Below are 24,266 nucleotides of genomic sequence, written 5' to 3'. Positions count from 1 at the left end.
TGCTATTCATTCAAAATTTCATATTTCTAGCGATTGGTGAAATAAGCGCCTTTCGTGGTTGAAAATCGTTACATTGAGTAGTTATTTTTAGAATCAATTCTATGTTGATATTGTTAGGTCACATAAGCTGTCAAAAAGTAATGTGAAAAAAAGAGGAAGAAAAAAGAGAGGTCAACACGAAGATTGAAGCATACAACCTCATTTATGATCCGAATCCCCATGTTTTTCGACAAAGCAAGGATAATACAGAAATTTTGAGAAAAGTGATTGGAATTTTAAGCTGGATTGTAAAAATTTATTATTGTTATTAGAGGATCCGACAGACGATGTTCTGTGCAAACTTTGTAAATTCGCAACTCCAATAAACTACAGGTGGTGCTGCAGTCACTGTCTAATGGTGGATGAAAAAGGTAAAACAAACAAATGCCGTATCTTATAACTAGCTTTGACGCTTTGTGAATGACAGTAATTCTTCATCGTGTTTATGGGAAACTTTCTCTTCTATTCTTCTGAAACTACATAACACCAAAAACTGTCTGAAGCCTGTTATTTACCCAAAAGAAAACACGTGGAATGGAATGTTTTACCTTTTTCGGAAGTATTGTTAATCACCGCAAGGTAGCGTATTCGAGCTCTGGAGTTGCGAATTGAAAAGTTGACGTTTTGTTGAAAAAAAAAATAAGTAAAAAGAAAATGTTTTAAGCTGCTTGGTGTCAAAATGCGTATATTTATAACAACTTGATTTATCTAATGTCCACTGAGCAGTTGTTTTATTGACTATTTTTCTCGCGTGCTTGAAAGATCTTCATAGAGTGTATGGTTTGTTCCTTCAGCCATACTCAAGGGATAAAAATCGTCCTCAGATATTAAGTGTAAAAAAACTAAATACCCATCTAGAACAAACATCAAATCCCGTTGCAACGTCCCTCATATGAAAAAAAAAAAAACAATCTAAGGGATATTATTTAAAAAAATGATAAAGGTAAAAACAGCTTCCTGAATAAGGCCCCCCCCCCCCCCCTCCCTCCCGATATAAAATAAACATTCTTCAACTAAAGTGACTAAACACTTTTTAAAACCAAAAACAATTTTTTGCAATTTAAAATACTTCGCCAAGTAAACAAAAAATACAATAAAATACATTAACAGTTGCTTCAAAATGTAAACAAATAATCACGCAACTCTATTGTTTATGACCAAAGTCCCCAGGCCATCACGTTACTGTAATCCAGCCGATCAGTTAGCGAAGTGAACTCTGACCGATTAGCGGTCCGATCTTTTGAAAGAAAATTTTTAATTCCCGCTCTCTCGCTGAGCATTTGTCTCACTTACTACCTTTCCTTGCGTACTTGAGTGATCTTCATATATTGCCTAATTAGTTCTTTCCACCAAAGATAAAAATCTTCCACTGTACTGATGTTTTCCGTGCAGAGCTACTCTGTTGTAATTTATCTGAACTAAAGTAAAATTTCTTTCGTCTTTTAATTCCACCATCTTTTCCTTTAATAATGTACTGATTAGTTTGATAATCCTTGCCATTGTTACCAAAACTTGGATGGATCCGAGAAACAAATGTTGCTAGGTTCGGTATTTTCTTATCATTTGGTTAGGAAAACCTACAGCACCGATTCGGTCACATGTTGGTTCAACTACGACGACAGAAGACACGTTTTGCGTAAACCTAGTGAAAGAAACCCGATTTCTTCCAGTACTTTACTTTAAAATATGTAAGCAAGAACTTGGGTTATTGAGAATGGCAACGATGGGGATTGGAATTACGATTTTTGTAAGACGTTGGATGTTTTTCGGAATTATCGGGTTTGAGAAAGAGATTTACGTTTGATGATTAACTGATGTAACGTTTTTGATGTTTACGTTGTTATTGAATAAAAGCTCTTAAGTTTTACACTTCAGAAGTGGGATAATAAAATTTTTTTTTGAAGCAATGTCCTATTTATCAAGAGTCAGGAAGAGAGATTTGCAATATATTGCCACTGAGTTAGGAGAAGATGATGTTAAAAACCTAACAGTTATACGTTTGATCAAAGTTATCTTAAGTAATGACAATTATGAAGAAGAAATAGTTAAGGGCATCATTTCGAGCTTAGATGTCGAACGACTCAGTGAAGAAGAACGTGAAAAGCGCCAACAGGAAATTGAAAAGTTGCAACGCCAACAGGAATTTGAAAGGGAACAGCTCCAGTACCAAAAGGAAATTGAGCGAGAAAAGCGCCAACATGAAATTGAGCGCGAAAAGCGCCAACACGAACTTCAGTTAAAGAAATTAGAGTCAGAAGCAAAGACTATTACCAGCAGCGCAGTGTCAGAATTACCAAAGGTGGATTGGCAAGCTCAGTTAAGAAAATTCGATTCAATTAACGACGGCATAGGGTTGTATCTTGTCCATTTCGAAAGAGTGATGACGCGAGTTAAAATGGAATCGACATAGTGGATGGCGTGTCTTACTGGAGTATTGCCAAGTGATATTGTTGAATTAATTCTGAAAGAACCAGAAAAAAATGCCGAAGATTATGCTTACGTGAAAGATTTGCTTTTAAAGCGATATAAATTAAGTCCCGAAAAGTTCAGACAACTATTTTACTCACATAAGATTAAGGATGGAAAGAGCTGGCGTGAATATTATTATGAGTTAGAAACATATTTTACCGGATGGACTACAGGACTGAAAATTGAGAGTGTGGACGACTTAAAAGGACTGATAATCTCTGATCGTATCAAAGAGGTGGCTCCTTCTGCAGTAAGAGATTACTATTTGAGCACATGGTCATCATTAAATACACCAATTGAATTGACTAATAAGATAGATGAATACATAGAACTGGACAATTCTTTTAAGGGTAAACTTCAAGTGAATGACCGTCCAGAGTTTATTTTGAGAAAGAATCATACTTCAAACGAAAGTTGGAATAAAGACATTTCGCGTGTTAGAGCTACAGAATCCATAGTATGTTATAACTGCAATGAAAAGGGACATTTTTCTCGTGACTGTCTAAAATTGAGACGACCCAAGTTGTGTACCAGGTGTAGAATGGAAGGTCATGGAACAAAGGATTGTCCACAGAAACCCTCTATTTCTCCTCTAGTGAACATTTCTCATTCGAATCCTTCGGACAGAAACGTAAGTACTAAGACTATCGTTATTAACGGCATCACTACGGAGGCAATCATGGATACCGCAGCAGACATATCAATGATTAAAGAAACATTTGTAACTAAAATAAATGCGATCATCTTAAGCAAAATTTCAACCAACATACGGGGTATCGGTGGAGTTACGGAGTCTTTTAAAATAGTCACAGCACAAGTAACAGTGGACAATGTACATTTGACAGATGTCAAGCTTTATGTGGTGTCCGATGGCACTTTTGAGGGACCTAATATTCTCATTGGAAATGACATTATAGATTTTTCCGATTTAGTCATGGTTCGAAAGCAGGGAATGTCTAAACTGTTTCACATCAGTGAGTTTAAGAAGATGTGCAATATCGAAGTCGATGAAGTCCCAGAAAAAGTTGTATTCAGAGTTTCCGAACCTGTTCAAATACAACCCCGTACGGTGCAATTAATCCATATAGTAAGCAACGTTGATCAGAAAAATGGAATTGTGTTAGTTAAGGAACAAAGTGAAGATCTTAAAACAGCAGTTTACCTTGATGGTGGTAAAACAATACTACCAGTCGCCAACTTTATTTACCAAACTATGCATCTCAAAAAAATCACGTTATTAAAAGAGGGATTTTACAACCTGAGCCTCTCAAGATCGACCAAATCCCTAATGAAACTGATTCAGTAGAAGACTGTAGAAAAATTAATATTTTGATGGCAAAAGAAGTCATTAGGCAAAAGATTACACGTGAAGACATTAAAGTCGGCCCTTGTATAGACATTCGACAACAACAGGAAATTTGCAATTTATTGAATGAATACAGAGCATGCATAGCACTAAAACCGGATGAACTTGGATGCGTCAATAATACATTGATGTGTATTTCTGAAAAACCAGGTAGCTCACCTGTAGCTCGCTCACCTTATCGTGCTTCTCATCATGAACGGGAAGTGTTACGCCATATTATTCAAGAATTAAAAGAACAAGGAATAGTTAGAGACAGCTCTTCCGAATATAGTAGTCCAGTTTTGCTAGTAAAGAAAAAAACGGGGGAATATCGGATGGTAATCGATTACAGGCAATTAAATTCTCAAACAGTCAAAGATAAATTCCCCTTACCATGCCTTGATGATTTGCTCGACCAACTATCTGGTTATAATTTGTTTTGCATACTTGACGCTTGCCAAGGTTTTAACCAGATCCCAATGGACAATGAATCCTCTCGAAAAGCAGCATTTACGACTCCCGATGGGCATTTTGAACCAACACTTATGTTTTCCGGCTTAGCGAATGGTCCTTCCGTGTTTCAACGGTGTATGTCGCTAGCTTTGGGAGATTTATTGTGGAATGGTGTATCGTGTTTCGTGGATGATATTTTTTTTTGGATGCTTAGATTTTTAAACCATGATGATTAAACTGCGAGAAGTGCTTAAACGTTTAAGTAATGCAGGATTAACTCTGAAATTATCAAAATGTGAGTTTGGAATGTCTGAAGTTGAATACTTGGGATTTGTTGTGACCAGAGAAGGTATTCGACCTGGACCGAGAAAACTCTCTGCAATTTCTGAATTTCCTGTACCAAAGTCTAAGGAAGAAGTACGCCGATTCTTAGGACTGACAGGATTCTTTCGACGATTCATTAAAAGATATGTCTCCATTGCTGCTCCACTTACTCTATTATTGAAGAGTGGCCAATCGTTTCTCTGGAATTATAGGCACCAAGAAGCATTTGAGAGGCTTCGTAGAATATTAACGTCAAAACCAGTTTTGAAATTATTTGATCCACGTCACAAAACTGAACTTCACACTGATGCAAGTTCTTTGGGATTGGCGGGTATGTTACTTCAACGGGATGAAAATAATTTGTTACATCTTGTTTACTGTGTTAGTCGGAGAACAACCACAGATGAAGAAAAGTATCACTCTAGCAGATTAGAATTATTAGCTGTAGTTTGGTCCGTTAATAGACTTCGACCCTTGCTTCTTGGTCTCAGATTCACACTAGTTACGGATTGTTCTGCAGTAGCTTATTTGAACAGTCAAAGAAATATAAGACCATAAATTGCCAGGTGGGCTGAGCAATTGAGCGAATTTGACTACGAAGTAAAACAAAGACCTGGATCTCAAATGCTGCATGTGGATGCCCTAAGTCGTGCTCCAATTGAAAACGCTGATGATGAAAATCAGTGTAGGCAAGACAAGGGAAACGATAATCAGTCGGAGCCTATAGTGTTATACATTGCTACGGAAGAGGACAAAGTAGCCCTGATACAGTCACAAGATGAGGAACTGCAAGCTATTATTGAAATGTTGAAAAACCCTAAACTGAACAAGCAGAAGAATCTTGATGCCAAATTTGAACTTATCAACGGCATTTTATACCATGTGCCAGTTGTAGATGGGAAGAAAAGAAAACAATTCGTAATGCCCAAGTCGATGCGAAAGTATCTTGCTGTACGATTTCATGATTTTACTGGACATTTTGGAGTAGATAAAGTTGTCTCTTTAATATCTCAACAGTTTTGGTTTCCCCGGATGATAAGCTACATTAGACAACATATACGACAATGTGTAACATGTGCCTTTGCGAAAATTCCATCAGGAAAAGTTCAAGGAAAACTAAACCCTATCCCACCAGGAAAACGACCATTTGACATAATTCATTTAGATTTTCTGGGTCCTTTTGTTCTAAGTTCAAATCGCAATACTGAACTCTTGGTATTTGTTGATAACTTGACAAAATTTGTACGTTTACGTCCTTGTTCCAGCTGCTCATCTAAATGTGTTTTAAAACACTTTGGAGAATTTATAAATGATTTTGGAAGTCCTAATCGTGTGGTAACAGATCGTGCACAATGTTTCAAGTCAGATAGTTTTGAAGAGTTTTGTTCAAAGTATGGTATAAAACATACATTGAATTGCAGTCAAAGACCACAAGCAAACGGTCAAGTCGAGAGAATAAATCGTGTTCTTATCCCAATGATATCGTCAGCTGTTCGAAAGGATTCTCACAAAGATTGGGATAAAACGCTATCTGATGTTCAACGGTGTATAAATTGGACCCCAAGCAAATCGACAGGTAAACCACCCTTTGAACTGTTATACGGTTTTAAACCAGTGAAGCTTGGAGATTTTCCAAAAGATTTGCTGCCTGATTCCGATGAATACTCACGACCTGAATCACTCCGAGAAGAAGCCCGGGAAAACATTTTGAAAGCTCAGAAGAAAATGAAACATGGTTTTGACAAACGTCATTGCGAAGCTTATAAGTATTCAGTTGGCGATGTGGTTGTGATAAAACGAGCGCCAGAATGTACTGGAAGTAGCACTAAAACTCAAGTCAAGTATCGAGGTCCTTTTGCAATAATTAAAGTCCTATCATCAGATGTGTATCAAGTTGCGGACTTCCGAACACAAGGGCAAGGGCGCAAAAGGCGGCCACATACGACTACTGCACACGCTTCACAAATCAAACTATTTCACATTGTGAACGAAGAAGATAGCACACTAGACAATGTGACGTGCAGCTATTCAGATGATGAATTACAAGCTAGCGAACCGTTACCGTCGAGCGAACTCATCTCCCCGTTTCCCGAGACTGATGAGACTACATAGCATATGAACGACGAAGTATATACATTCCGTAAGCAAAGAGCCAAGAAGTTGCCTATTCACTTGAAAGACTATATACTCTAGGTCGTGGACGACTAGATTGTAGGATGGCCGATTGTAAGCAAGAACTTGGGTTATTGAGAATGGCAACGATGGGGATTGGAATTACGATTTTTGTAAGACGTTGGATGTTTTTCGGAATTATCCGGTTTGAGAAAGAGATTTACGTTTGATGATTAACTGATGTAACGTTTTTGATGTTTACGTTGTTATTGAATAAAAGCTCTTAAGTTTTACAAATATATCATGATACCTAAAATCGTTGCTTTCAAGAAATGACGCTGGGCTTCACTCTCTCTCTCTCTCTCTACGTTTTATTCTATTCTCAATTGATATATCACAGTAGGAAATCATTACAAAAGCAGAGCTGGCTTTCTTTTTGTCCTCTGACAACGGGTTAAATATTTATTTCAGTTATCGCTCAACAATAGGTTAAAATAAATATTAATCATTTATGAGATATAGCCATCCAATGTTTAAATAAATTAATTAATTAAAAAAAAAGTTTCCAATTCGATCCATCGCGACTCTAAACCATTCTCGACACAACTTAATTAGACACAAAAATTTTGATCAAAATCGGTCCTGCCGTTTAAAAGCCTTAACGTCCGCTCAGAAAAAATATATGCATCAAGATTTTTAGCACAATCCAGGAACAGTTAGTCCCATTTTTTTAACCGACTTCAAAAAGGAGGCGGTTATCAATTCATACCGTATGTATGTTTTTTTTTTTTTTGTTTGTCCACTCATAGCGTCTCACCTAGTGAACCGATTTTGATGATTCTTTTTTTAATGGATAGGGGATGGCTCAACTTAGGTCCCATTATTTCGTTTGACCATATTTGTTCTTTAGAAAAAAAGTTATGGGCAAAAAACAGTAAATTTTATGCAATTTCCCTATTAAATGATTTTGTAGCGAAGTTCGCATTTTTCATCCGTGGACAACGGTGGCTCAGTGGTAGAATTCTCGCCTCCCACACGAGCAACCCGGGTTCAAATCCCGACTAGGACAAAGTATATTTTACTAAAATTTCGTTTCTACTGTTTCCCGTATTTTCTCGAATCTTCTATTAATTTCTGTATCTTTCCAAGTCTGGAAAGTTCCAGCACTTTCTCAAGTTGTATATAAGGAGATGTAACGTTCATTCGTGGTTCTGAATAAAGATCTCGAGTTGAGACTAACGAGTATTCGCTTCATTTGGCTTTCACATTGTCTTCGCTTTCTTCATCTACGCGACAATAGGAAACTCATTGTTATAAAACTTTGGTGCCCTATATCATTAATAGTAATTGTAATGATAATTTTGAATGAAGGCTTCTCTGAAGCAAGCATCAAATTTCTTCAAGGGATATTTCGATAATGGGGAATCTGACGCTGTCGTCTCATTTTTGGCGTAAATAATTTTATTTTAGTAACCCTGCTGATTTATAGTAACCCTATGTGAATTATCAAAATCTTCCTTTCTTCAGTGCTATTGCTCCATAGTACGGGTAAACCTAACCTGGAAGCGAGGTGATGCAGTGATTAGGATCTGCTTAGCCTTCACAATGCAAGCATTAGGTTTGACTCAACTACTCTGTAGTATTTTTATCGTTATCATCTAGGCCGATAACAGATGATCGGGGCTAAGTAAGAAAATACAGAATTGCATCATGGGCAACTTAGATGCTGTGGAATGTAAATTAGTTAGGAAAAACGTAATACTTAAATGGTTATAATTAAATTAACTACGCATGATTTCCAGAGAGGAACAAAGATAAGTTTTTAGTGCCAATCGCTTAAAGTTTAACGCGTGTCAATAGTTTTTTTTTTTTTTAGTATGGAGCATTTTTAAGAAAAAATGTGAATTATCGTGATGGTAACTTCTTATTATTTCTAAAATACCTACATTTACACTAAAAAGAATGAAATAAAAAAATTTTGAAAAAAAAAATAGAACCGACTTCAAAATTGCTCTAAAAAGTGAAAAATAATTTTATTCTTTAACCACCATCGATAATGCTTTTAAACATAATTTTTGAAGTTGGCGCAAAAACGATAGAAAAAATCATTCACAGCCATAACTCAAATACAACTATAAATTTAACCAGGACCAGTTTCTTCACTATCACATACATTATGCATTGATGACAGCACATTTTTTGAATAGCAATATAAATGTTTCGTTCGTAACTTTCGATGCTTTTCTGAAAAAAAATATGAACGAAGCATGGTTACACTGGATTTTACGTTTTGTTTTTGCGCCAACTTCAAAAATTATGTTTAAAAGCATTATCGATGGTGTTTAAAGAATAAAATTATTTTTCACTTTTTAGAGCAATTTTGAAGTCGGTTCTATTTTTTTTTTCAAAATTTTTTTTTTCTGCAGAGTTTTGGAACGAAAGTAGTTAAACAAACTATTCAGCCTGTAAGTACAAGAAAAATAAAAAGAGTTCTTCAAAGTTTGACTAAATGTGGCCATTTTAAGGTACATTTACGAAAAAAAATATTGTTAATTCGTCAGTTTATCACTTCCTAATAAAGCACTTCCTATAAATATTTCATACACTGTTTGCTGACTGATTGATATCAATTATCCAAAAGAGAAAGTATATATATTATGAACCATATATAAATATAATAAAACTTAAAGACTCGTTTAAATCAAGTGAGACATTAATTCTGGACACCAAACTTTGTTTTATTTATTTTTCAGTATTTTTCCTCGCAAAGCACATTGGGAAAAGGTGCCTTTATGTAGGACGTCTAAGAGTGGCTTTCCCCCAGGGCAGAGGCTCCATCTGCCTCCAGCTCGGTTCTTCACTATTCCTGCCTGAGGTGTTCCAATAAGAACGAAACTGCAGTCTCAGGATGTGATAACCGGGTTGTCTGGTATTTTGTGTATAGTTCTGCCTTAGCCCTGGCTTAGGGTATTAACTTACTGCAAAATCACTTATGCAATTACTAATCACCCTCAGTTTACACGCCCATTAGCATATGCAACAAAAAAGACCCTTTCTGCACTTTCGTTGATTGTATAGTGCAAACAAGCACCTATAGAGGCGTCTGGCCTACTCTTTCAAAATTTCTTAGTCAGGCTTTGCTGCTCTCTCTTCAGACCTTTCTGTTTTTGTAGTTTAAAAATAGATGCGTTCTTTTTCCCATCGCAAAACGGTGCAGGAGAATTCTAACTCTGTACAAGTTGGTGGCAATGTCTTTGTGTGTTTCAGGATCTACCCAGCTTTAAGATTGACACTGTCAAATCTGCTCCACCCAGTCCCGAGCTCGAGGAAGAGCCTCCCCCAAATCAGAAGAAGTGGACGTTTAAAATGAACCAGGAGGAGGAGAAAAGCCTTTCGATGTGTGTGGCTGAGAAGGTGTCTTGGGTAGGGTAAAGCGTTTCTCATGCTGAGCCACACTTGCACGCTTTCTCGTCCTAGCGTATGATTTGCCTCATTTGGAATTGAAATTTTTTTTCACCCCTTTGTTGCATTCTTTTGCCTTTTGAGTCCGCACTGTTTCGTAATTTTGCTTTTTAAACGTTTCAACTTTTCATTTTCTACCAAACAATTGAATTCTTTCTTTCGTTAAAACATTTATGCATTCTTTAATGGTGAGCTTTTGTTTTCGTTTGTGTTTTGTATCTCCGTTTTTGTTGTTTAATTTTGTTTTGCACATTTCCTTTTTGTTTTCTGTCAAAAACAATGAATGGCATGTGTTTTAAATACTGTCCCTCAGGAGTTCTCTCGATTTACTTAGCTTTTCAGTAGCCCAGTATATTCTTGTTCATGCCTTAAATGCTTCTTAGCTCATCAAGAGTACTCATTTTAATTGCATATTTTTTTTCTTTTTCATTTTCATTTTAAAAAATATTTTCCTTTTCCAATTTCGTTTTAAGAAATATTTTCTTTTTCTTTTTTTAAAGAAAAATCACATTGCTCTGCAATGCAAAACATTGACACTGATTAAACATTTCTTAACCACCAGTAACGTAACATTTACGACTCCATGCAAGATTCTCATTCGATAAGTTCCAGTGTCGCTTCTGCAATTGACATTTTACACCGTGTATTCATTGCTATGACTTCATTTGAGTTACATGGGTGAAAAGATACCCTGGATACCAAACCACTCCCTACTTGCTGTAATTTGCTTCAAAGTATTGATGCAACGAAGAGATGAACAAATTAGTTCTTAATTTGGCGCATAACATGATGCTGATATAGTTGTGTTCGACTACCGATGTGATGGAATGGCGAACATCCGGTTTACAGGCGAAAATGGACGCGTGTATTGATTGACAGGAGTGGGAGTTTACCAAATTCAAAGAAGAGTCACCACGAAATGAAAGAAACAAACACATTAATGGTTTCCTTTTTCTCTGTTAAGACTTATTCAGATATAATTATTGTCCTAACTGACTGCTCGCCAATTTTCCACGGAAAACGTGGTCGGACGGCGTAGCTTTACCTTGGTAACTCTGATACTTGGTTATCTTGGTAACGTTAATAATCCCTTAGTTACAAACCACAAAGACAAGAGAAAACTTTTCTTAGTGTAACCGTTTTGGTGCTTAAAATATGCCTTGAATACTAGAGCGAAACTTATTCAAATATTATGCTACTTTTCTTCGAATTAGTTGATTTGTATCCAGTATCAAACGTGATTCTGACACTGATGTTCTTTCCCTTTCATGTTAAAAATTCAATCCATTGTTAGAAACCGAAACTAGATATATTTTTATCTCTTTCTGTTTTCATTTTTGAAATCGCACGTCAATTGAGTACTTTGCTCTTTTGATTAAAAATTATGCTTGCACTCAAATTCTTCATTCAGTGTCATAGAAAAGGCTACAACTTATTTTTTATGTTACTATTTTTATTTTAACAGCACTATAATTATTTTTTTATTACAATATTTAATTTTGTTTGATTCCTGTCACTGCTAAACAGGGTGTTCCCATAGGGTTTACCCCTTATATGAGGACTCAGACATTTTTTAGACATATGAGGTAGTGAGAAGCAAAGGGATGCAAGTGGCAAAATTAAAAATTTGGAGATAACCAGTACAAATGATAGGTGAACCTTTCCTCTGTCTTGGGGCAAGAGATTGTACTAGTAGCCCTGGTAGGTGCTGCTGTATAGCATGATTTAGAAAAAAAATTTCAATGAAAGCCTACCTAGGATCTGATCTTTAAACGAGTTTTACTCGAAACTTAAAATAGTCCACTTGCATCCCTTTGCTTCTCACTGTCTCATATTATGTTTGTATTATGTACTCATACTGTCTCATATTATGTACACATATTGTGCATAATGGATTACTGGGAGAATACTCTCAAAAAATTGATGGGAACATCACTGCTGCTAAATGTGTATCTCCTTTGAAAAACTTTTTTTTAATATCGTTTTCAAGAAAAGAGATATTGTTTGCTCGGAAGTTTAACTTTGACTGTACGTGGCTCACACGTGTACCATTTCCCTCTTTCAGATCACTTTCGACGAAGCCCCTGAAGACGTGCGAGACGCGGCCACGCGCTTCATCAAAGAGATTGTCGGCAAAGCCGTTGCCATGGCAGAAGAGGTAAGCGTCGTCTGTGAACTTTTTAAGTGGCCGTGGTAGCCTGATCGGTAGGGCATTGGACTCGGGGCCGGAGGGGCTCGGGTTCGATCCCCGCTGGTCGAAGACCCACCGTCGTCATTAAAGGGGACTGGGCGACGTTAAATATGCTCGTGGTCTCAATGTCCTCCAAGTGAAACGATACCTCTGGGGGTGCTAGTTCCAGGTAGCTATTAGCTCTTGGACTAGTTCTAAATTCTCATTAACTGTTCGATCCGGTGATGGTGCTGCCATCTATCGGTATATAAAATAATGGAGGCAAGGCACTAGTAATGCAGACCTCGACATAAATACAGTTGTAGTCAGTTGTGACTCTTGAATAGAATAGAATAGAACTTTTTAAGTTCTGCTGTGCAACTAAACTCTTTTTGCTGCTCATCTAAGCGTATCCGTTTTTTGAAACTTGTGTCTAATTATTCCATTATGCACAGTTGAAAATTAAATTACCTCAAAGGAACCTCCATGGCCGAGAGGAGAAAAAACTTGCTTGGTCGCGTATTCTGGGTTCGATTCCTACCATTTCCCTACACTTTTAAAAACTCTGGGAAATTTTCAGGTAACTATTGCGGTAAAACGAAGTGTTTGCAGTACAGAAAAAATATCACCTTAAATTGTACGGGAAAAAGTAAAAGATTGCAGCTTTAATTTGTATACCACGTGGCTTATGGTGCGAGGTATATATTTCTCCATCCCCGTTCACTTCCCGTGCACATTTGGTATGGTGGATAACGAAGATGTCTCGAATCAGAGGCGTAGGAAGTATATAAACGTAGGGGGAGCTGGGGCTCATGATAGGGATCCAAGGGACAGAAGCAGTAGCGCCACCATATTTTTTTTTTTGGCGGGGAGGGGGGGGGGGAGCACTTGAAAATTTTTTTTTATTTGAAATGATTGTCTATCCTTTCGTCTTCCTCTCTCTTTCGCTCCCAGTAATGTTTTCAATCATATCTAATATATAAATTGAGCCAGTGAGAAACAAAGGGATGTAAGTAGACATCTTCAAGTTTTGAGTAAAACGCGTTTGAAGATGACGTCTCAGGTAAGCCTTCATTGATATTTTTTCTAAATCATGCTGTACAGCAGCACCAACCAGCGCTACTAGTATTATCTCTCACCCCAATACAGAGGAAAGGTTCCTCTACTATTTGTACTGGTTCCAAATTTTTTAATTTTGCTACTTACATCCTCTTGCTTCTCACCGCCTCAATAGTATATGGAAAGAATGAGGTGATAAAACTTCTGGTTTTTTTGGAAGGGGGTCGGTCATTTCTCGAAGATGAGCACATATCAATAGGGGGTCCTGGGGCTTCAGCCCCGGAAAATTTCCGAAATCTTAGTTCTAAAAACGTAGTTTAGACGGTCTTTGGTAATGTTAAGGAGAGAAAATGTTCGAATGCCCTCCGTGGAAATTTTTTGGAATTTATGTCTTTAAAGCGTGAATTCTGACCATATGTATGACGTTAGGGAAAATGATATGACTGAAGGATTGTCCTCGATCGATTTACATCTCTTTCCCAATATTTCAAAATTGAAGTTCCAAAAACGCAATTGAAGACAGTCTTCAATGATGTCAGGGAAAGGGATAGGCTCTAGGGCTCTCTGGAATTTTTTAGAAATTGAAGTCTTAGAGAGCGTTCCTCAATGAGGTTATTGGAAAAGATTCCTTCCCCTTAAAGTTTTATAAATTGTAGTTTAAAAAACTGAATTTTCATCCTTCTTTTTTGATATCAGAGAGGAGTTTCGGGTGTCGCTCTCCGAAAATTATTCGAGATTGATCATATTTGTTAACGTTAGAGGCATAGCAATGTTTTGAAATTGAACGGAATATTATATAATCTATCATATTTTGGAGAGCAAGGTGTGTTCAGTCATGGGTTCTCTTCCGGGAATTTTCAGGAAATCGCTCTCTAAAAACGAACATTGTAACGCTTTTTAATAATTTAGGAGGTAGGGGAAGGATTCTGCAGCGTAGCATTTAGAAGACTTTCTTTTATGAGAACTAGAAACAGAGGAGAAGAGAAATAGTGCGCCTGAAATATGTTTAAATAAAACTTTCATTGTATAGTTCAGATAAATGTTAGTAAAAGTACTTCAGAGAAACTATGAAATATTGTTGGTGCTTTTTTCTAACAATAATAAGTGAAAAGGAACATTTTTAATCGTGAAAATGGATATGAAAAAGTTTTCCAGAACCTCAAACATTTTGAGGGGTGCTCGAGTGCTCTTATCCACATGCATTTTTTTAGCATGAAAACATATCTGTGACAAAAAAAAAAAAAAAAAAAAAAAAAAAAAAAAACCCCTTAATTTTGAGAAAACGAAAAAAAAAAGAATAAATGTAACTTCATAAAGTCTAAATGTTCAAAAAACATTTTGTTTTCAATAAACTCACAGTTTTTAACATCGTAACAGTGTTTACAATTATTAAAGTTTTTTTATATAAATATTCTAATGGAGATTTCACCGATTTTGATTAGTGAGAATTTTTGTTTCTGTGTCGTAGTACCTTAGAATTCTTTAAATTATATTTATCTTTGCAAACTTTTAACTTCATGAAAAAATCAATCCCTCACAGTTTAAATATAACAAAATAATGGATAAAAAGTTTTTTAGTTTCTACCGTGGGATAGTTCTGGAAATTGTGTGTGTGTTTTTTTATCACAGCAATGATGTGTATCCGCAAAAGTAATTTCTGGGTATGTTACTGATTTAGGTTGTTTCTTCTGACAATATTTTCAATCAAAAATAATAAATATAACTTTTATAGAATTTTAAAAATTTATTCGAAGAATATGTATATTAGGCTTTTAGTCTATGTCCCCTGACAGAAGATTACTTTTGGTTTCGATAAAGTATCGAATAATGATATTTTCGCAATCTGATCGTATCTTTTGATCGAAACGTGGAATTTAACACCCGAAACATACGATCATAATCCCTCGAAAATTAGTTTAGAACTATTTTTTGTTCTATAACTACATTGCTAAATTTTTGAGAACTCGCTAAAGAATTTTCTTTGGTCGGGGCTGAACTTTTTATGAAGAAATGATAAAGATAAAAAAAAGAAAGAAACAATGGATAAAAATGCTAAATAAATTTGTTGGTAAATTTGGCTTTTTTCTTTCTTTCTTTTCTTTTTTTTTTTTTTTTTTTTTTGATAATTGCAATAAACAAAAATATTATATGACCACTCAGTATTTTAATTTAACTTTCGTTTCATATTTTGCAAGTGTGTTTTAATCAACGAATTTAAAAGGATTCGCCGGAGATTCTTTAGATAGCGTCCGGAAGGTCAGATGTTGTTTACCTTAGAAACCTTCTTTTTGATACGTGTTTGGAGCACCTTCATATTTAAATACAAAACTGGCTCACGATTATCTCTTTTTAGTGAAAGTGTGGTGAGATACAAATGGCATGCAAAACTAAGAACATTAAACTGAGCTAGTGTAATGTGTTATACACTTGCGAAAGACGAGCTCAAAGTGGAGAGGGCGGAAAACACCCCTATGTAGATAACTTGTCTTTAATACTTTTCTTTTTCTTCCGGGAATCGAGATGTTTGAAAAGAGGGAAACCCAAATGTACTGACCGTACTGAACATTCCATCTCTCCCCTTTCTTTGCTGGTTATTATGTGGAAATTCCTAAAAAAGGTAGATCTCATTTTTGAAATCAGGTTTGAGGTAGACAATGTACTGCAAAAAGCTATATGGTTAAAATTTTTCCGGGGGAGCTGAGCCGGTCTGAAATATTATAGAGGGAGCTCAAGCTCCCCCAGCTCCCCCGCTTCCGACGCCTATGTCTCGAATCATGATGGCGCAAGTTCGGGAATAACTGCGTGCAATTTGTTCTTTTTCTCAGTACAACTAGCCACAATATTCTCGTTTTCTCTACCGTGAAATTTTACAGTATAATATTAATTTAAAGTAAAAGTCACTGCCAACATGGATGCGAGTAACTTTTATCGTATAATTTTGGGAAAATTTTTAACAGTGTATGTGTTCTTTCTTCTCTCTTGTTGTGTAAATCTTTCTTGTATTGTCCAGGACGTAAGTAAAAAAAAATACTGTGTGTTGTCTTAATAGAAGTCCATCCTGCTTTTCTGCAGCAATGGCACCCTTTTTTCCCCACAACTGTGGAACGCGACAGCAATTACAAAAATCTTTCTTCGAATTCTAAAATAACTTGCTTCTTAGGGGCTGTCCATTAATGATGTCACACCTCTTTTTCGTCATTTAGGGAGGAGGGGGTCCTCCCTTTTGTTACAAAGTGTCACGCTTCACCTTCTCCCCTACTTTTGTCACATGTCACGTTATGTTCAATAGGCATATTGTTATAAAAAATACGTGATGTCTTTCTTCTTATTACCATCTTCCTCCCTTACCTAAGTCTCAATTTCACGAACTTTCTCGGCCTTAGTGTCTCGAGGGGGTCCCTCATGATGTTATTTGTGGACGTGCTCTTTAATTCGAGGTTTTGGGCACCATTATTACTTGAAGGTTTCTATAGGTTCTTTGTAATCGTTGTGCATTCGTTTTTTAAAACAATCTGGGGTGAGGAAAAAACTTTAAATTTCATTCTTAAGATTGTTTAAAATTAGGCATGCGTTTTCTGCTCGAATAATTTATGTAGCTGTAACAGATTTGAGTTGTGAATCTTTTTGTGCACTACATTCATAGTATCTTATTAACTTTCGGAGCATCAAAGTTTTTTTTTTTCGTTTTGGAGAATTAATCTATTAACTAATTAACACGCAATGATCAGGGTTTCTTTCTCATTTGGATTCATTACTTCTGAATATCGTTTGTTGTCTTGTTATTTGTTGCACATTATTTAAAAATATATTTTTCCTAATGTGTTTTCCTTTTTGAACATTACAGAAAGCTGTCCCAACCGTGCCCTTCAATTTTGGTAAGTATGCAACAGTTTTTGTGATTCAGTTGTTAGTAAATGCATAAAAAAAGAAAACAACGCATTTAAAATACCGAATTGTAAATTATTTTTAGGCTCGAGAAAATGACAATATAAACTTCTCAGCATCTCAACTTTGAAAATGATCAGTACAACGACAGACAAAACAACAGACAGTATGAAATCAATTTGATTTCATAAAACATTCAAAATGATCTTTAGTGAAGCAGCTGCTATCACGAAAATATTTTTTTCTAAATTTCATTATTTTTCTTGAAATAGTTTCCCTATCTCTTACTTTATACACAAAACAAAGCCAAATGTTTCAAAACAAATATATATCATATTTAAAGTAATACCTACAGAAATTCATTTGAAGCCGAAAACTTTCCTTTCACTTTCTCCGGCGAAGTGATTTTAGACATTGTAATGCACGTTCAGGGAGTATAATATCCATTTTGTTGTTCCTTGCTGAGATATGTCTTTTGTAAGAATGGTTTTGGTCTCTTTCACACGAGGCAGTTTTAGTTTATTCAACGTATCGAACAGGTTGGACTCCCTCAACTGACCTTACTCCGCATCACCCCACTTCTTAGCATTACGTCTGGCATTATCTCTCTCATCCGTCAGAGAGTACCAAATGATGAACCTGGCATTATCTCTCATCCGCTAGAGGGTACCAGACCATGTACCTGACACTTTCTTTCTCTCTCTCCCACCTGCTAGACACCTGCTTTCTCTTCCGCCAGGCTATGTACCTGCCACTCTCACTTAACCATACCCGTGGTACTTTCTCTCTCTTCCGCCAAACGATGTACCCTGGTACTTTACCACTTTCTCTCTCATCCGCCAGACGATGTACTTGCCACATTCGCTCGCTCTATCTCTCTCACTCGCCAGACGATGTACTTACCACTCTCTCTCTCTCTCATCCTCCAGACTGTGTATTTACCACACACTCTCTCTCTATCATCTTCCATACCATGCACGTGGCACTTTCTCTCCCATCCGCTATATGATGTACCTGGCACTCTAGCTCATCCTCCACACGATGTCAACTAGCACTCTCATTTATCTCTCTCTCTCTCTCTCGCATGCACCATGCCATGACCTAATACTTTCGCTCATTCTCTAGGCGATGCACCTGGGGAGAAGTGGAGGAATTGTCTTCAGTTGTCTCTCTCTCTATCTCCCATCCGCCCGGCAGGTGCGGATACAAGGGAAGGGAAGTGGGAGCGATCCCTCCTCCTTTAAGGGACTCCCCGCCGGTAATTTTTCGACATTGATGTTTAAAAAAATGCAATTTCAGTCAATCCGTGATGATAGGAAAAGAATGGTTAAGGTCTCAAATGTTTCAAAATTGAAGTCCGATGCATTTGTTATTAGCATTTGAAAACTAAAATACGTAGTATAGAGTAAGTAATAAAAATTAATCGCCCCTCTCTTGAAACTATTTGGATCCTTCTTTGCCGCCAGACGATGCACTAGGTACTATCTCTCGCTCATCCGCCACACATTGCACCTCTTTCTCATCCACCTGACAATGTACCTGGCACTCCCGCTCATTCTCCGGGCGATGCACCTAGCACTCTCTAACTCATCCTCCGAGCAATGCACCTGGCACTTTCTCTCGCTCTCCAGATGATATACCTAATACTACCACTCTCTCATCCACCAGGCGAGGCACCTAACACCCACTCTCATCCACCAGATGATGTATCTGGCACTCTCGCTCATCCTCCAAATGATGTGCATCTGATACTCTCTCTCTCTCTCTCTCTCCGTCATCCGCCTAACGAGGCAACTAGCACACTCTCTGTCTCATCCACCAGATCATGCATGTACTTGGTGCTTTCTCTCTTACAAATAATAGAGAGAAAGCACCAAGCACCTGGCTCTTTCTCTCTCTTTAATCCATCAGACGCTGTACCTGACATTCGCTGAATTCGACGGTTGCTTGTTTGTCTCTGTATTCATTCAACATAACGCCTAGCACTAAAATACTATCTGATTATTTTTCGCTTATTCTCTCTCCTTTATTGATCACTTTGGGGAGAAAGTTACATGACGGACGCATATTGTGTGTAATTCGTCTTTTGCTCCTAACTGATAGATGTCTTTTGGTAGAGTGATGAAGGCTCCAGATTACCTGCCAATCCAAGTTATGAGAAGTTAGCGCGATTAAATCACGTCCAGAGCACAATTTTTGAGTGCGGTGCGATTTGTTGCGAACAAAGTCGATGTTGTGATCGTTAGTTTGGATCGATAGACGACCAAGATGGTAATCTAAAATCTTCACTACTTTTCCAAAAGGTGTCTATCAGCTATAGATTAAGGATAAATTTATGGATATTTGCCGAAAATCACAGACTATTAACTACACCCCTGTTTGTGAAAATTGCAGCACCACGAAGGACTTACGCGAGTGAGCTGAAAACTGCAGGAAATGTAAAGTAGGGCATGATATGCAAATAATTAGAATTGCAGACCGGTATCGCATGCGTATGCTGAGCAGCGCCCTCTGAACGGCGGATCGAACCGAATATAAATAGACGACTGTAGCGAGGCGTGTATGATTTTCGGTGGTTATATGCTCTAGTAAACGTTAACTGAATCTTTACTATGCCTCTTCGACGAAAGAAAGCGAAGTTTGAGCAAATTTCGGAGTTTAAACGTGGCAGAATCGTCGGCCTTCGTTAAACTGGATTCTCTTTTCGTGCAGTCGCCGCTCGTGTGCAGCGTAAAAGCAACACAAATCATGCGTGTTTAGAAGCAGTGGACGGACGAGAGTTGGACAGCTCGGAAATCCGGGAGTGGACCCCGAAATGTGACGTCAGCTCGCGATGACAGACACCTGGTGCGTATGGCCCGGACGGACCGCACAGCTTCTTCTAGACAATTGGTAGCACAGTGGTCAACAGCTACAGGTGTTTCATTGTGTGCTTCATCAATTCGGAGACGTGGACTGCGCGCAAGGATTCCTTTATGCAAGATTCCTCACACGCAAAACCATCGCCACCTGCGGCTACAATGGGCGAATGTGCATAGGTGCTGGCTTGCTGATTGGCAACAGGTCGTCTTTTCTGACGAATCGCGCTTCAATTTGTGGCACCATGATGGCCGAATTCGTGTCACGCGCTATGCCAGTGAACGGCACATTCCGGAGTGCATTATCGAACGTCACAGTGGACGAACAACAAGAGTTACGGTCTGGGGTGCCATAGCATATCATGGACGATCACAATTGCTACGAATGGCCGCACAAAATACTAATTTCTATCTCTTTTTATTGTTTGTTTGGTTTGAAAATGTAATCATTTATTTGTACCATTACCACTCAACTGTGTATCCATTCAACTATGATGCTTCCTTAATGGTGATGCAATTTTCATAAACAGGCGTGTAGGTAAAAGCAATTTCATTGAAGTTCTAACTTTAGAACATCTTTGCGATTATTCAAATTTACTACTGTAACCGGGGAATAAAAATCAATCCCATTGATTCATTTTGATTTCCCTCTTAACTGTTTTTTTTTTTTTTTTTTGCTTTTACCATAACTTGCGGGAAGTCAAGCGATTTCTTCTGTAGTATTGGAGAATATATATATATATATATATATATATATATATATATATATATATATATATATATATATATATATATATATATATATATATATATATATATATATATATATATATATATATTCTGCATAGCTCAATTATTTTCAATAGCTATAAAAGAAACTTTTACGAGTTGTCAAACTATTGTGAAATATTTTTCTGAATTATGTCAATAAAAGCAAATCTAGCTTTGCTTAATTGTTTCCTGAGACGTTTTAATTATGTAATGTAAGAGTTGGAAAAAGTTGTGACAAAATGCCTATTAAAATAAAATCTTTTTTCTTAATTTCAATTATGAGTATCTTTTCTTAATTAAACAGTTAAACTAATGTAACGCATTTTAATAAAATTTAAGTACTTTTGTTGGGGGTTCACATAGTTAATAAGGGTTAAGGGTAAGTAAGTTGAAAAAAGATGATAATCCCTGCTCTAGAGTCTGAGGATCATATGATGAAAAACTTCGTCAATATCACGCATTCAATATTCTTATTTTGCTTATAAATTTAATACCTCACATAATGGTATCGTTTCCTTTCGTTTATTCCAGAAGACGTAGATCTGATAAAGACGTCTGGTCCCTGGTACATCCGGGCCAGAGAGGCTCTTGTGAGGGTACTTCGCACCGCCTGCTTTTGCACACCCCGGAGACATGATTCCTGAACTTGAATTCCTCGACCGACAGACTTTGTTCGCTGTTCTTTCCAATTCGTGTTCTCTCCGCATGGATCCTCCAGAGAAACCGCGGCTCAGACATTAGACTCCACTCAGTGTTTTGCTCGTTCGAATCGTCTTCACCGCCAACGCCACGTTTCTGTAACTGACAAGGAGAGGTTACGGTCTCGGAAATTCAGATCGGGATGAGATTTGGCATATTAGTAGTATCCCTTAAGGGTACTCTCAGGGTAAAGTAATAAAGCGCACTAGCCATAAAATTCCGAGAAAACAGCCTTTAAAGATTTACGCGCAACTTATTAACTAGTAGAGATTGTTCGTAAACAAGCGCCCGGTGGTCATGTGGGCAGCGCGCTGGGGTTCCATGCGGTCAATCCGGGTTCAAATCCACTGCGAGTTTTTTCATTTTTGTTCATTTATAAAGTGACTATTACCGCTTTTTGCAGTTTGCAAAACTCTATTTACTATTCTCACAAACAAGTGATTACACATTTTTAGATATTATAAACTTTGACGAAGTAAATGATTTTTGCAATAAAAACATAATCAGTTTCTTTGTGGATGAGTAAGAATGTTGTTTTATTGCATATAAGCAGGTAGTCAAATTTTAAAAAAACCTAACCGTACTTATCGAGCAATGGTTTTGCTCCTTGATTCTGTTATTTGTAAATTTATCGTCTGCTGTATTTTTCATTGAATATTCAACTCTTTATTTTCCATCTATTATTGTTTGCAATGTTCATATTTGTTTTCATCATTAAATTTATTTATCGTCTGTACTGTATATTAGACTGGAACATTCTATACCGTGAAAAAGGATTTCAGTTTTTAAAATATTGTGAATCGAAATGGTCGGTTATTGAAGTAATCCTGAAACAAATAAAATCTGTTGGCAAAATGGATCAACATTCATTGCACAAGGAATTGTTGAAGCAGAGATTAAAAGATGCGGTCGTTTATTACGAGAGCTTGCTTACTGAAAACCATTTGATTGCAGCAGAATCATCAAGTTCAATTTCTCATGAAGCAGTGTTAATGGGCGAAGAAATTTATGAACGTACTATGGATATGCTGGTTGAAAAAATATTTGTAACTGATGACGAACTTGCTCATGAAAATGAAAACTGTGAGGAGGAACCTTTTGAGCAAGTCGAAATTCAAAGCTCATCAGCTGAATACGAACCAAAAGAGAAAAAAAAGAAGAGAGGTAGAGCATCTTCCTTTGGATTACAAAATTAAAGTTGTGAACATAGCAACGGCTCACCCCTCATGGAATCTACAAACCTTACAAAAAAAAGGTTTAAAAAAAAATGAATATTTATCGCAATGGGAGAAAGAAATAAAAAATGGAGGAAATCTATTAGATCAATACGATGTAATCAATTCTTGGACATATGATCGTTTTCTAGAAGCTCGAGAGAATTATCAACAGGTTACTACTCGGAACTTGCAACAGTGGGCTTTAGCAGCAGCACGACAGTTTACAGATTTTGAATTTAAAACATCTGACAGTTGGGTAAAAAAATTTCAAAAGGAAGCATGCCATTCGTCAGCGAAAAGTCACAAAATTTGTTTCAAAAAGAGAAACTGCGACGATCGAAGAAACTTTGGCTTCTGCAGACACTTTTGTAATCCAGACGTTAAAGTTGATACCGAATTTCAAAAACGATTATGTTATCAATGCTGACCAAACTGGTAAGTTATTAAAAACTTATTTTACAATCTTCAGACCAAGGGCGGATCCAGCTTCTGGTTTAGGAGGAGGTCATTTTCGGAAAGGGAGGGGTAAAAGGGTAATTTTTGTGCGAAATGGGAAATTTTTTTTCAAAATATGTCCCAAAAATGCAATTTTATTCTATATTTGGTCATTTAAAAGATGGGTCATGACCCCCCCCCCCCCACAACCCTCTCTCTGGATCCGCGCCTGATTTTGACAAAATATTTTAATTCCCATTTCCTTTTTCCAGGATGTCAGTATCAGTCGGCGTACAACAGGACTTTGGCTCGAAAGGGAAGTAAAACTATTTTCGTCAAAAGGCACGACATGAATAGAGTAATGCATTCATATACAGCTCAATATTCTTTTACCCTGTCTGGAAAAGTTCTGCCCTTTGTATTTGTTTTTTTACAAAAAGCAACTGGTATTTTTGGCCCCCGAATTCAAAAAACAATTGATCAATACTAACAAAAATATAAAAATGTCATAATAACATCTTCGAAATCAGGAAAGGTAACGACAAGACTATACATCGAATTTTTAAACCGTTTGCTTGAAGTTTTATGTGGGAAAGGAAGAATTTCTATTGATTATCGACTCTTCGGGAGGACAAACAAAACCTGAACTATACGACCAAATTTTCCAGGATGATGAAAAATCTCCAACTTTTCAGTTAAAGGGATTCCACCAAAATGTACTCCACTTGTTCAACCTTGCGACGTCTATTTTTATAGACAGGTAAAGAATTTAATAAAAAATATACATAATTCCGCGTTTCTCGTTGAAAATAATAGAGAAATAAATGCCCGTGAAGACTGCATAAAAATACAATCAATTGTCCATCAACTGTCATCGCCAATTTTTGATAAAATGATTCGATATACCTGGTATACTTCTAAACATTCTGACAAAAGAGAAATTTTCCTGAATGTAAATGAAGTATGTT

General features: G+C 36.8%; 1 protein-coding gene across 6 annotated transcripts in view; it reads left to right on the top strand.

Annotated features, from left to right (window-relative positions):
• Positions 1 to 24,266, top strand: part of LOC129222802 (nucleolin-like) — a 189,117-nt gene that overhangs the window by 161,681 nt on the left and 3,170 nt on the right. For 4 of the 6 annotated variants that reach the window (XM_054857348.1, XM_054857346.1, XM_054857349.1 and 1 more), the window contains 4 exons: positions 10,010 to 10,165; positions 12,270 to 12,362; positions 17,278 to 17,308; positions 21,479 to 21,746. In XM_054857348.1, the coding sequence (XP_054713323.1) occupies positions 10,010 to 10,165; positions 12,270 to 12,362; positions 17,278 to 17,308; positions 21,479 to 21,591 (393 nt within the window). In that variant the 3' untranslated portion in view covers positions 21,592 to 21,746. Of the gene's footprint in view, positions 1 to 10,009; positions 10,166 to 12,269; positions 12,363 to 17,277; positions 17,309 to 21,478; positions 21,762 to 24,266 lie in introns of those variants that run through there. The other 2 variants (XR_008580614.1, XM_054857350.1) reach the window with 2 other exon arrangements.

This window comes from Uloborus diversus, chromosome 5 (assembly GCF_026930045.1).
Source record: "Uloborus diversus isolate 005 chromosome 5, Udiv.v.3.1, whole genome shotgun sequence".
Classification (NCBI taxonomy): domain Eukaryota; kingdom Metazoa; phylum Arthropoda; class Arachnida; order Araneae; family Uloboridae; genus Uloborus; species Uloborus diversus.
The sequence above is the reverse complement of the archived record's forward strand: the minus strand, read 5'-3'. Positions and strand labels throughout refer to the sequence as shown.